Source organism: Spodoptera frugiperda, chromosome 15 (genome assembly GCF_023101765.2).
Source record: "Spodoptera frugiperda isolate SF20-4 chromosome 15, AGI-APGP_CSIRO_Sfru_2.0, whole genome shotgun sequence".
Lineage (NCBI taxonomy): Eukaryota > Metazoa > Arthropoda > Insecta > Lepidoptera > Noctuidae > Spodoptera > Spodoptera frugiperda.
Window position 1 is genome coordinate 9,907,427 of NC_064226.1, and position 13,744 is coordinate 9,921,170.

Here is a 13,744-nt window from a genome sequence, read left to right on the forward strand (position 1 = left end):
AAACTGGTTTTATAGTGACAATATCATGTTGATAAATGATATGCCTATGAGCATCTTCAAATCTATAAAGTTAATGGACACCTGTTGTTGACGCATATCGAAAAAAAATATAATGTAAACTATACCTATAGTAGGTATACCTTACCTACCTTAAATTCTTGTTTGATTGACAATATACCTACCATTGTTTTAAGAAATAAACTCGAAGTAAATGAAACACTGAAATATGTTGTTAAATCATTTATTGTTTTTAACAAAACGGTCATAATGTCAATGTTTGCAGTACTTAATGTTATAAATATTATAACACAAATCGACAGCTTTTTACGCATTGACACTGTTTAGCTTTAGTATATAATAGAACAGTTTGAAACTTTATTCTCAATACATTCTTAACTTGCTTTAAAAGGGTAAAACAGATTGAAACATTTTACCAATAGCATGGAAAATTATGTAGAGCCTCTTCTAATCCATTATATACTAAAACCAGTAAAAAGGTTTTAAAAATGAACTTCGAAACTCCTTGGTGTAAAGTCAAAGAGTTCCAGAGTTTACAATGTTCTATATTCAAATTATTTGACATGTCGGTGTGTTCAGCAATCAGGAAGGATAACTACATAACATTATATGGGACACATACATAGAATTACTAAACTATGCTATCTACTATGGCATTCCTTCAGACGTTGACTTATATCTGTGCTTATATTAAATCTTAGGTATAAGTAACAGGTCATTTACATATAATGCAAGTCTACGTGACGTCGATGACATAACAAATATATATTGGACGTAATTCCTTGCGTGTGCGCTTCTGTATGCTAATTTAATTATTATGTCACTAAGGGCTTTGGACGTGAGCTAATTATTGTGAACGGTATTCTTACTTAACAATTTTAGTATAATATGAATACACTTAACATGTCTGGTTGATTTTGCGTTTCGCCTACAGGGACATTAGTCGCTTGTATGCGGACTAGAATTTCATCAAAACTATTAAAGCCATTATTTAATACACACACAATCTGATATCTCATTCAAATGTATGCATAGAAAATTACTACATTATCGGCCGGTGGTAATGCGTCTGCAATATAAAATAGCTCGTAAAATAATGCTATATAATTTCAATATTGAATGACGTCACGACTGTACGGAATATATACAGAACGAATGATCTAAATACCCATCACATGGAAGCCTCTGTGGAGTCCTAACAATTAATACTATTTTACACAATTACTAGGTTTCTCTTAGAACGTAGACACACTTGATGCGTTATAAGAAAATCCCCAGTGCAGTCAATCACCAACTGAAAATTAAAATAACAATGAATATACATATAATTATATCAATACAATAGTCGAAAAATCCAGAAATACCTAATCAAGAAAGATGAATAAGAATTTTAAGTTTCCATTAAAGGTCGGTAAACTATTTCTCTATATAGTCCGTCTGTCTACAAAAATGCGGGCTTAAGGGCTTACACGCATTACCTACATACGTTTTAGAAAAAGCAATGTTTTACAGCAACGGACATATAATTTGTCGAATTATTCAAGTTTCTCATTTTATGGTCTCTTTATGTTAATGTTATAGGTACATGTTAAACAGTAACAGTCGCAAACGACCTTATCTGATGATATCACCAATTTGGAGATGTCATTCAGAGGTCGAAAAGGAAAATAATTCACATTTCTATACTAACAGAGCTCACACAGTCATCATGACTTTGAAACGCTCTACGAAAGATTTTTTATGAATCTATTAATAAGATAGGTATTTATAGACGTACAATAATATAAGAATAACATCAAGTCAACTAAATTATACAACAGATTACAAATTATCTAAAAATACTAAAATGAATCAACACAGACAGTGCAAAACTCTACATACAACTACAAATAGCAAAGAACAGAAGTGCGAAAAGAAAAAAAATAATAATGAGATAATGTCGTGATAATGTGCTAAGAATATGTGTTACGTATATGGGTGAACGATTTCTTTAAATTTCAAATCTTTTATTACCGAATCCGCATTCCATTCAAGTCTATGGTATTATGCTTTCGACCAATGGTGGGACATGAGATACCCGTACTATTTAACTATTCATATATCACATACCATGGTGAAATATGAAGATAGAATACCGGTTTATTGTATTTACTTTGTTAATAAAACTATATTAATTAGGGGACGTGACTATTTCATATCTAATTAAAATATCTTTGAGCGCTTCGTTAGTGTAGTGGTCGCGAATGTGGTCCTGTTTATAATGAAATTTTTGGTTTTGAATTTCAATGTAACAGCTCGAAGTGGTTTTATACTAAAAGGGTAAAAATATTTTATATCATTATACATTTGAACTACCACAGCATGTATAAAATTGTATGACGTTTAAAATATCAAAAATAATAATAAACTTTGAACTGAGGACAAAAGATTATTAGTTTTTGAATGTTGGTCAGCTACTTGGTTTGGAAAAACCCATATAGAAGCTGACAAAATAATACATCTAAAATGTTAATTAGTATCAATGTTGACAAAATCTCAAGTTGAATTCTAGACTTTGGACTGATCAAGTTTCGTGTTCTGTTTTAAAGTATCGTGTTATTTTATGCTAAATGTTTTTACCATCACTAAATAGACGATTTTAATAAAAACTAAATTTCTTTGTTGCTCATAAACACGACTGCTAAACGAGCCTTAAAAATGTTTAATTTTAGACAATAATAAACACTAAAGATTTTAACTAACTAAAAGTGTGAGTAAGACGTTCATCTAAGAATGTTTTTCTTGAAGAAATTATGGATACGGCATGTCATGAAGAGCATGACCATGTCAGAAACAAAGCCTCTTCTTCTCAGGCTTTGTCAAAAGTGACACGACGATTGATGAAGGCAAGCTAAGAAAACTTCCTAAGTACATAATTGAACCTTCAATTATTCAAAGATCATCATCATTGCATCAATGCCAATTAAACGAACCATTCAATTCATAATCATTGAAAGGTATTTAGTTGCCCAACTATTTCGCAAGTAATAGGCAAACAAATACTCGGAATGTGTTTAAGCAGCATGACATTACATTTTAACGTTCTTGCCCAAGTTCGCTACCTGGCTAAGGAGCAAAGGTTGTATTTGAAATAGTTACATGACACATTTATAGACACAACGGTGCAGAAAGATACCTGGGTAAACTTGAATCATTGTTTTTGTTAAGAAAATAAATGTTTGAGGTTTAACTATCCCCTGTTGAGATCCGCGTTCTTTAAGTTTTGTATATTTATCTATGAATCGTACTTAGAATTTCTATGTATGTATTTACATATAGTTTTGTAAGCATCAGTTTTGAATATTAAATACTAGTGTCTACTTAATATTATTCGTCAAAAAAGTTATTTCGATGCAGTCGACAGTTAACAATTGTGTTTGTTTAAAGAGTTGTAGTTGTATATTTTTGTGAAAAGCATTTTAATAATTGTAAAACTGTTTTGTGTCACGTTGAGAAATCTAAGGTGCTTTAAGAAGATACTTAGTGCAACTAACTTCTACAATATGTGCAAAAGTATATAAAATTCTTCGGTACTAACATGAAACTTCTCAGCAACTCAACATTATAAACTATGAGCTATCAGAAGTCGCCGCAACTCAGTACCTGATTATCAGTGCTGGTTCCCTGCACAATATGAAGTAACAAAATAATAAACAACTGTACAATATTATTAGTAAAACTTCACACTACATTGCAACTGGTTAAAACCAATCATTTTTAGCTAGATCATCCAAACATTTCTTCTAATTGTTGAAACTAGTCCTTCTGTCTTCTTGTTAACTTACTTCAAAAAAAGGTTCCTCAGTTATTTTGTGTGTTTATTTTAATCCTTCTCTATAAACACAACTCCAAAATAAGTGCGTAAACAGCTTACAAGCTTGATAAACCTAACAACTCATCAAATATGTTGCATAGGTACTCGTACTTCAATAGTTGTCATTCTTGACATACTTTATTGGAAGATTATTATTTGCATCGAGAATACTGTCAAACTTATGATATTGCAGACAAAATTCATATAAATTCGAAAATATTACTTAATTCTTTAAGTAAATAATTAGATTTCAATCTCATTATGAGTTATGTTACACGTTCAAATGGGCAGTGACCAAATTAAAAAGTTTTATTAAGCAAAAACAGTCAGAACACCAGTTAAAGAGATTTATCTCTACGAAAAATCTGAATCGATTCTACACAATTTAATAAATGAAATAGTTCTCGATTGGCACATGATATTTAAAAGAACAACTGAATCGTCCGCTTACGCTGAATGATTCTGAATCGCGAATCGCGTCACTATTTGAACTGAGTTCTGATAACAATGCAGGTTTTAGAAATTGCAGTTACAAATGCCTGTTATTATGCAGAATCATTGGAAAAGACCCTTGTGGTATGGATGAAGGGTACTCAGTAAACGCTTTCTGATCCCGTGTGGAAAAATAAATCATTAGATATTTTATCGTTTGCTGCTGTTAAATAACTCATAACTTAACAGCTTAAAAAAATATTACTGTATTAACTGATTAATTCAATGAGCTACTGTACCATACTATGTATTTCATTACATCGTTGACGTAACCGCCAGCAAAAATAGAAATATTTTAAGAATAACGGTTTAGCTACCAGGAATATGTTCAAAAATGTATATGAAAATTTGGAATAGTATCTATACACAGTCCACATGTGCAGATTTGAATATAGCAGATTTTCTTCTTTAAAATTTAAAATTCCAGTACCTGATGCTTTCGCTTGATATCGCCTGAGGAAAGCAAAATGTATAAAATGGTTTCCAATATATTTTTATACTTTTACAAAATCAAGCATCGATCATTCGGAACATTTCGTCTGACGAGAATTGGGATCTCTTTACTAACTAAATTTTACAAACGTACAATATTACAAAATCAAACGTAGTTCTTTCTTATAAATAACATTAATAAAAATCATTCAGGTTTCTGGACGATTATAAATGATAACTAACCATGATCAGGCATAAAACATCTATTGAATGATTCATGACTTGTCATCACGAAACAGCACACATTACAATATTTTCTAATACATATAGCATGAATATGTTACAGAACTAAAATAAAACATTATATCATTTCATGTTTATAAAACGTTAAATCTCTCAAACAAGAATAAATAGTAACATTTTTATATTTTGCAGGAATGCTGTCATGAAATGAATGAGATGCTTCGAATGCCTTAACATAGCTCGGAGTAAATATTTATATTTCTGTGGTTTTACTTTGTATACATTTTAAAGAGAATGCTGCTACACTGCTAAACCATTTCTTTTCGAATAAGTAGTCAGTAAATAGTTTACTTATCACATTGAATAGTAACTTGATATTTTTTTCCCCATCATTGATAGGTACATTTTCTATTAAAACCAAACCTGTCTACGCTTTAGGTACTGATTTTGATTTATTATAATATCATTACGTATAATTAACTTCATATTATAATATAAATCCGTATTTAAATAATTTATTATTTATTTTGACTAATGAATGGTTTTGATTAGAATATATTTACCCGTGATGGCTAGAGTAGGAGTATGATGTTGAGGGTTTGGAGCTGGCTTTCGCCTTGAGAGCCAGAGCGCCTACTACTCCAGCACCAACGCCGACCTTCGCTGCTTTCAAGCCCAGAGCACCTGGTAAAGAGAGGAAATTAATTAGATAAATATTGAAACCTAGAGAAGAAGTACGTGTTACTGGAATTGTTGTACCACCATAACTTACAATAACTGTTAATCTATTGCATATAATTTCATGTACCTAATATCGAAATGTATTTTGAAGGACAGAACAAATTGGCATTCCATTGTCTCTGCCTACCCCCATGGGAGACAGGCGTGAAGTTATGTATGTATGTAAGAAATATCTTTTTTTGGGATACCACTTTTATAGTGTACCACAGTGATACACAGATAAGTAATAGAATGCTGTTACTAGGTAGTATTCGCAAACAATACTTCTGTAGCAAGACTATACAACCACATCTACTAATACTCATACAGCAAATTAACCTCATCACAAAACTTAAACCATTAAACTACAAACAAAATGAACGCACGTACAACGTACTCGTGAAATTTGGTCGAATATTTCAACATCGGATGTTAGAGCACGGCTATCAGGCGTATCCTGCCTTAGAGTGCTGCTACATCCATCAGCGGATTAACGCCGCCTAACGACCGGGATAATGATTTGCGTACCAAAACATGTTTACATGTACGCAGACGATGCAAATTTGGATTCTACGTCTCTTTTAGACTTAGTTGTAGTTCTTAGTTACTATTCTCAAGTATAAATTCCGCTAGTATTTGTGTATCTACTTTTCTAACTAACTTTTCCTGCCTTGGGCGAGGTGAGAGGGAGTGTAAAACTCTTACTAACTAAAAACCACCCTGTTCCTACTCCTGCTTTAATCCGAAACTCCAGTAACCTGTTACGTTGTCCGAAGAATTCTTGTAGATATTGTGTATTTTACTTTCCGATTTAATTGTTCTACATGTTCAGGACTCAGTTGAAGGAAATCTTTTAAATTCCACATTTTCTCTTTGTGTTACTTTGATGCAGACATTTTGTATCTCTATTTATCCCGTGTAAGTGTAAGAACAAGCAAGATATTATAATGCTCGCTACTATAATGAACAAACAGAGCGAAATTTCTTTCCAGCAAAAAGCCAACTGCATATCATTAGGATGTAATGCAGTTCGGACCAGCTTTGAATATAAACTGCCTGTTTAATTATCTAGTAACAGTGTTTTGTTTTAAGCAAGCCATGCTCTAGCTCTTTTTTATTTGTACCAATTTAAAAAAGAGAATATTGTGTCATTACTTCTTAAGTTAAGTCTGCTTCGTAGACACACACCACACACACCATGGTGTCGCTAACGTGACTGCAGAACAAGAGATGAATTTTAAAAGGTATTGGCACATACAAGTACATAATTCTAAAGTACCCGATTCAGTTTATAACGATAGACTCAACGCCTATTTATTACATCAGATTAATAATATAACAGATCTTAACATTTTATATACTTCGAATTCGACTGTGACTTCACGTGAATTGAAGTCTCGTAGCAAAATGCTACGGATATTTATTTCGTAGCAAATCACTAAGCTACAGACTAAAATGATGTCTAGGCAATTATGTCTAGTCATTCAAGTAGTTCTAATAGAGTGGCTATGACTCATACCCGTCTAATAGCCTAGAGATTCAATAGTATAGTGTGTCTATATACTTTAGCTTTTACATAAGAGTTGAGTAATGGCTAAAGAGTATAGATAGGATTATTAGAACGCGTCTAGTGTATAGATCCCGACGTTTGGCAAATATTTGAAGGACGATGTCTTCATAAGCACAAATATTTAATACTGTGGTAATTTAAACTGCAACTTCTTATACAAAAGGTTTACATTGCAATGTACGTGATACAGAACACTATTAGAATTTTCCAATGCCATGAATATCTATCGGAAAATGTTCTAGAAGTCTTTCTTGACACAAAGTTTATGTTCTACTCTATTGCAGTTTATACAATTATGTCACGTACTCTTAATTATGTGTAAACTTATTTGATATTCAACAGAAAAAGTAAGCCTTCGAATTTGGGTTAAAAAGCCTTTTTCGTTTGTATGTTGACATTCTATACAAACAGTGTATATTTACCTTCATATATAATTCAAATAGCTTGCCACTCAAGGCTTGGATGTAAGCACATAACTACATACCTACTTATTTGATACATCAAGGATGAATTTATCAACCATGTAAACATGTACGATGAGGGTAATATTAATGTATTTTCTTCGATACCATAATATATGCTTTAATATATAAATTGCAAAATTATTCATAAACATTGTGAGATATACTATAAAGTGCAACGTCACGCCTTTTATCTCCGATGGAGTAGGCAGAGGTGCACATAATGCCGCTATACAGTATTACAATGTAAAACATTACAATATTAAATACATAAGTTACTTAATTAAAAACGCGAAAAATGAAGACACGTTTAACTACCATTTCCATGCAGTCATTATAACATAAACCAGTCATTATCATCTATTATATTCCCAATCAATTTCATGCAGCGTTATTCAGAAATGCTAATGGTAAACAATGGGTTCCCACACAAATTTACCTCAATCATTTGTGTTGTGTTCTAATTCCATAATGAATACAAGATGAATGACAGTTGTTTCTAAAATCATTACGAACTTAGCATAGGAATGGTGTGGAGATACTATTTGAAAAAAGTGTCACTTAATGATAACCAGAGAAGAAACAGTATATCATGACACAGTTCAGTAGGCCATGACCCCATTAGCTAAACCATCTTCACAGCTACCTTGATGGTATGTTAAAATTAAATGTTTACAAGCCCGACGTGGTAATAGGTTTAATATTTGATTTTTAGCAATAGGTACTCGTAGCAATTAATTTTATATTTGTGTTCAACGTTTACCTTGTGTGAAATTGGAATTTACGTTCGTGAAGCATTATTGAGAAACTGATATTATAATCGAGATAAAGTAATGGACAATATAGGGGCAAATGGAGAACTCCCTTAGGCACGCAACCCTAATATTACATGTAGCGTAACTCAGCTAATCTGCCATGAAAATTTACATTTATCTTCACGAAAAAGGAAAGGTTTTTAGGCCTATTAATAAATATTTCAAGTCATCATTAAACAAGGCTATGGTATTTCAAATGAGATGATGAAATGATGACACAAATCAAGTATCTCTTGTACCGATGTTTGTCCAATGTCACCAAGAGGTGATTCACGTGCGTGTCCACATGTTACTTAATCGCCAACGTTCGACAAATGAGAAAACTAAACTTTCCATATACCGACCGACATATTAGCATTGACATGCCCTTGTCACTATGTATACGAATGGTCATCAAACTTTGCTCATTTATTTTTCTCGTGAAACATCTGTTGAACATTGATATTAAACAATTATCAGTTTGTCGTGTTCTTTGTTTAATATCTTTAACCTATACATTTGGTCACTTGCTAATTGTCCTTGGTGTTGGTTCTAATGAACACACCCAACGTCAATATTATGCTGACATAACGAAGGTCTGCAAAATCCTGTTCTACGTTACATCTACCAAATCAATGTCAGATTAATTTGAATGTCATAGAAGTTAGCAAGTTAAAGTTACATAAAATATTACAATTTTGGGAGTATCCACCATAGATAACTTGCTCATTGTATTGTCATGTAAACCGCTACTCCCAAACATAATTTGCTTTTTTATTCTACCTAGCACTAGAATAAAATACATTGAAAATCTGTTATTACATCTATGTATTTAAATACTGTGTGACACTACCCTTATTGCCATACTTTTCTTAGCAAAAATACACTCATCAAATACTACATAAAACAAATGATGAATACGTACCGAGTAACAGCTTCTTCTTGAGCAGCAGCAGACCTCTCTTATTCCTAGGGCTCCTGTCGTGCTCCGGAGTCTCGAACAGGGCTTCTTGTGCCGGGTCTACCGGTCGCGGCTCTTGGTGCGCCTGCGCAACCACTACGGCAACCAAGCACAAGAGGACTACGATTGTGGAGGTCTGCATGATGAAAGTTTCTGGAGGTATACAAAAAATATTAAGTAAGTAAACTTTATAGAATTTCCCACGATTAGTAATTTAATATTTTGTGTTTAAAGCGCGATCATAATTGTCATAAGGAACCAGAAGAAAATGTCATAAAAAATAATGCAATTTATTCCATTCCACAATCTATCTTTTTTACACTACATAGATCACAAACCAATTATAATTATCATGTTGATCTGGATTCCATAACAACTTTCAAGCAGGAACAAAAACATTAAACAAGTAATTTGTTTGTCTTTATTTTGGCCTATAAATGTCACTTGAAGGATCGCAACCGATGCCAGTATAGGCTAAACAGTAAAAACAAAGAAAACTTGAAACCAGTCCTGGAAATTTCGAAGATTTTGAAACAAAATACTAAAATGCGTATGCGTCATTGAAGCGATTGAAGAAAAACAATTTATTTTTAAAGGAGACGACACAATAATTTACCTATTTAATCTTTGTCATGGCTCACTACTTTGTACAAGTTTTTTATCGAGCAGGATTCTTGCATTTAAATCAAACATTAAATTTTACGAGATCATCTTCTGCACAAAACTACCGCGGTAGTAACTCTTAAGCGTTTTGTAAAATACCATTGCCTTATATTGAAAGTGGTGCCATCTTAAATACGCATTCTTGCACTCATACTACACTATGTGTTTGTTATTTGAGTCATTCAGAAAAAGGAGTCTACTTGATGTTTTTCGGTAAATCACACATTTTCGATTGATGTTGTAGTAACGAGTATTCATTTATTTCGTTATGATTTAAGTACTGACCATTAAAGAGAAAAATAAGTTATGCCACGATCTACGAAATTCATCAATGAAAATGTCACGAAATATATCAGAATTATTACAATAACCCAAGTATCTATTAGGTGGGTACATAATATCTAGGTCCTAGTTCTTTTGTCAAAAGACCTAAAACTCTTTATAGTTTAAGCTAATAAATCGATGAGCCAACCAGCTCGGAGATTCACTGCCTTTACTAACCCATTACCATCGTGTACGTCGTTAAAAGGCGTGAGTTGGTCCTTTAATGGATCTACTAATGTTATCCCTACGCTTTTCTTCTTAAGACTTTGTAATTTATTGCAGTTTTAAAACGAACCGACCGTATTTGTTTATCGAACTACTATAATTAAGAGCCAACAAGAATATTCGGAATTAGGGTAAGTAAGAGAATTGAGAGCACTTCTTAAATCTTTCAAACCGAAAATCTCTCTGAAAATATGTTTCTAAACAAAATCTAAAACATGGAGGACGTACCCAAAGAAATGGAATTTTATTTTCCTAACATAAAATATAAGAAACTGCTTCAATATTATTTTGTCATTCGTTTTAAATTGATATAAACGAACGAAACATATTTTTCTTAAAAAGAAATTTTGCAATTCCGCTAAGAAGCGTTCCAACGGAAATTGAGACATTTCTATTTGGTTTTCGTTCAACATTTCCTAGCCATCTCCTTGGCGATCCGGTTGCGGCCGACGATGAGAAAACATTTGCTTCGCTACCTATCGACTGATGCTCTACAATATACGAAAAATATACTAAAAGATATTACAAATGTGCAGCAAGAACTATACAATATACAATTCACATTAATCATTAATAACATTACATTCCATGTGGAGATACACAAATAAATATTGAAATAATTTCGTCAAACCCGACATTAAATAATAGATAAGTGTAATGAATTATTCATTTGGGAAATCATTTTACACTGGCTGACACGTGGGCTTTAGGTGTGTCAAATATTGAATGTAAATGAGCCATCATTATATCAGGGCTTTAGTTGTCCTGTCGTAAAAAGGAACTTAGCAACGGTATAGCGAAAAATTAACGCAGTGACGCCAACAATACGCTAAATATAGGTGCGTTACTGTAGTCTTCTTAACAAATAAGTCAGTACTACATTGTTTAAACTCTGAAGGTCTTAATATCTTCTAGAAAATTCTATAGATATTTTTCTATAAAATAAACTAGGCACTTCTATCTCCTAAACCTCAAAGAAATACCTGCGAACAAAAACACTGCTGCGGCAAAAAAACAAAATACGTATGTTACGCAAGTACCTTGGCGATATGTTAACGGACACACAACACAGCACTGCAACAGGCACTAGCACACCGATGACAATGTGCTGGTGTCGAATTCTTTTATAGATTGCAGTTTGAAGCTCCGGGGGAGGGCGTTGCGGCCGCGCATTTCTTAGGGTTCAAGGAAAACGCACGCGCAAGTGCGCGGCCGACGCAGACGTGCGTCCCTTTTGTTTGTCATAATTCGCATGTACTAGCCAATATTATTAATTAATTTTACCTATAGATACAAGGTTTTCTTATTGATTTATGATATTTTTAATATGTAATTATTTTTTCTTCGTGGTAGGTATTATGTATTATTCTATAAGTCAATCTATCTTGTCATTTAGGTACCTTTGATTGCAAAATATTGTTATTGGAATTATCGTTGAAAATCTGTGTTTTTTTCTTTTAATTATCAAATTATTTTTTTCAATAACAACAATTATTTATGTTAGTACATTTTTAAAACTGTGAAACTAGAATTTAAACTGTACTATACCACACTACGTAGTATAATCGCATTACTGCAATTGTTTTAGAACTGAATGCCCTAAGGACATTTCAAAAATAACCGCATAAAAGTAAAAAGTAATATATGACTACCATAAAACCAAAAAATAATTACTAGTACTAATTTGTGGTTTCCATCTCAAGCACCTCTTCACATCTCAGTGATATGTTCGCACATATTTTTTTATATGGAAAATGTATTATAATACATGATGAAAATATCTCAAGTTTTTAATAACAAATGGGTGTCAAGAAAACTGCTGTATCACGTTGTATTATGAACATTACGTGAAGGTCACTGTCATCGCATACGAAACCGTAGGTAAAGTCAAGGACGCCGTTCTTTTCCCAAGATGGCGACTCTGATCGTGTGTCAAGCTAAACCGCTCAACATTTTATTTAGTGAATGGTTTTCTGTTAATATGTGTGCAGTAGTTAAATGACATTTTAATTACATATATCGGTTGTTTAATTTTGGCCTCATATTTCAGAAAAAAAATAAGTGTGATAACCGAAAAGTTTAGTTCATAAACTAGATATTTCTGTGATTGAGGTTACCGGAGGCCCAATTGCCTTGCTAATCTTCCTAATACCCGATTCAGCAACAACCCTTAAATTCTGTACCCTCAAAAGGCCGGCAACGCACTTGTAACGCCCCTGGTGTTTCAGATGTCCATGGGTGGGTACGATTGTTTACCATCATGTGATCCGATACCATAAAAAGTGTGATTTTAAGTTATTAACTAAACAGAAAACAATTAAATCCCTCTATAATTCTTCTTTAGAAATTCTCAATAACTTTTGTCGGGCAATGCCTTTTCTTTCAGCTAATTTGATACACATTAAGTATCTATAGGGACCCATTACGCAGATACTTAGGTACAATAAATTAGAAACGAGTAGTACTAGGATTACACATACACTTACACTAATGTATGTAATGTAACTTGTTTTTTATTTACGCGCAGCTGAACTCACGTAAACATGGCTAGCCGAAATACTACAATTTCGCATTGAAGTGGATTCAATCAACTTGTGGTTTGAATAACTTGGAATCTCAATACCGTATCAAAAACATATCATAAAATAGGTAATAGATTGTGGACCATATAAAACTCTCGTTGATATCATTCCAACTAAGTTGGTCTTCACCATCATCACCCGTTGTTGTCAAGTGATAGACGTCGTAAGCCTCTCCAGAGACGTCATCATTGAGCGTGGTCTTCGAGTCCAACCACTGTACTGCCCAATTTTTGCAGATATTACCACTCCACCTCTCTACAGGTTACATGATATATCTGTGTTCAACTTCAAAACTTTCCGTCTCATACATACCTACATACATACATAACATCACACCTCTCTCCCATCCCATGGGGGTAGGCAGAGACAATGGAACACCAATTGTTACGTTTCTTACATACCTCTT

General features: G+C 33.0%; 1 protein-coding gene across 1 annotated transcript; it reads right to left on the bottom strand.

Annotated features, from left to right (window-relative positions):
* Positions 1–225: 225 nt before the first annotated feature.
* Positions 226–11,940, bottom strand: LOC126911466 (uncharacterized). The gene is made up of 4 exons (XM_050698655.1): positions 11,797–11,940; positions 9,509–9,697; positions 5,602–5,722; positions 226–1,312 (listed from the first exon to the last, which is right to left on the bottom strand). The coding sequence occupies exons 2-4, from the start codon at positions 9,684–9,686 to the stop codon at positions 1,306–1,308; spliced, it is 306 nt and encodes a 101-aa protein (XP_050554612.1). The 5' UTR covers positions 9,687–9,697; positions 11,797–11,940; the 3' UTR covers positions 226–1,305.
* Between the last annotated feature and the right edge of the window lie 1,804 nt (positions 11,941–13,744).

What these genes read in the sequence shown, in the direction of transcription:
- LOC126911466 (XM_050698655.1), bottom strand. Translation starts at nt 9,686, where the DNA reads ATGCAGACCTCCACAATCGTAGTCCTCTTGTGCTTGGTTGCCGTAGTG. An exon ending in CAAGAAGAAGCTGTTACTCG is followed by an intron (nt 5,723 to 9,508) that starts GTACGTATTCAT and finishes TCTCTTTACCAG; the next exon opens with GTGCTCTGGGCTTGAAAGCA.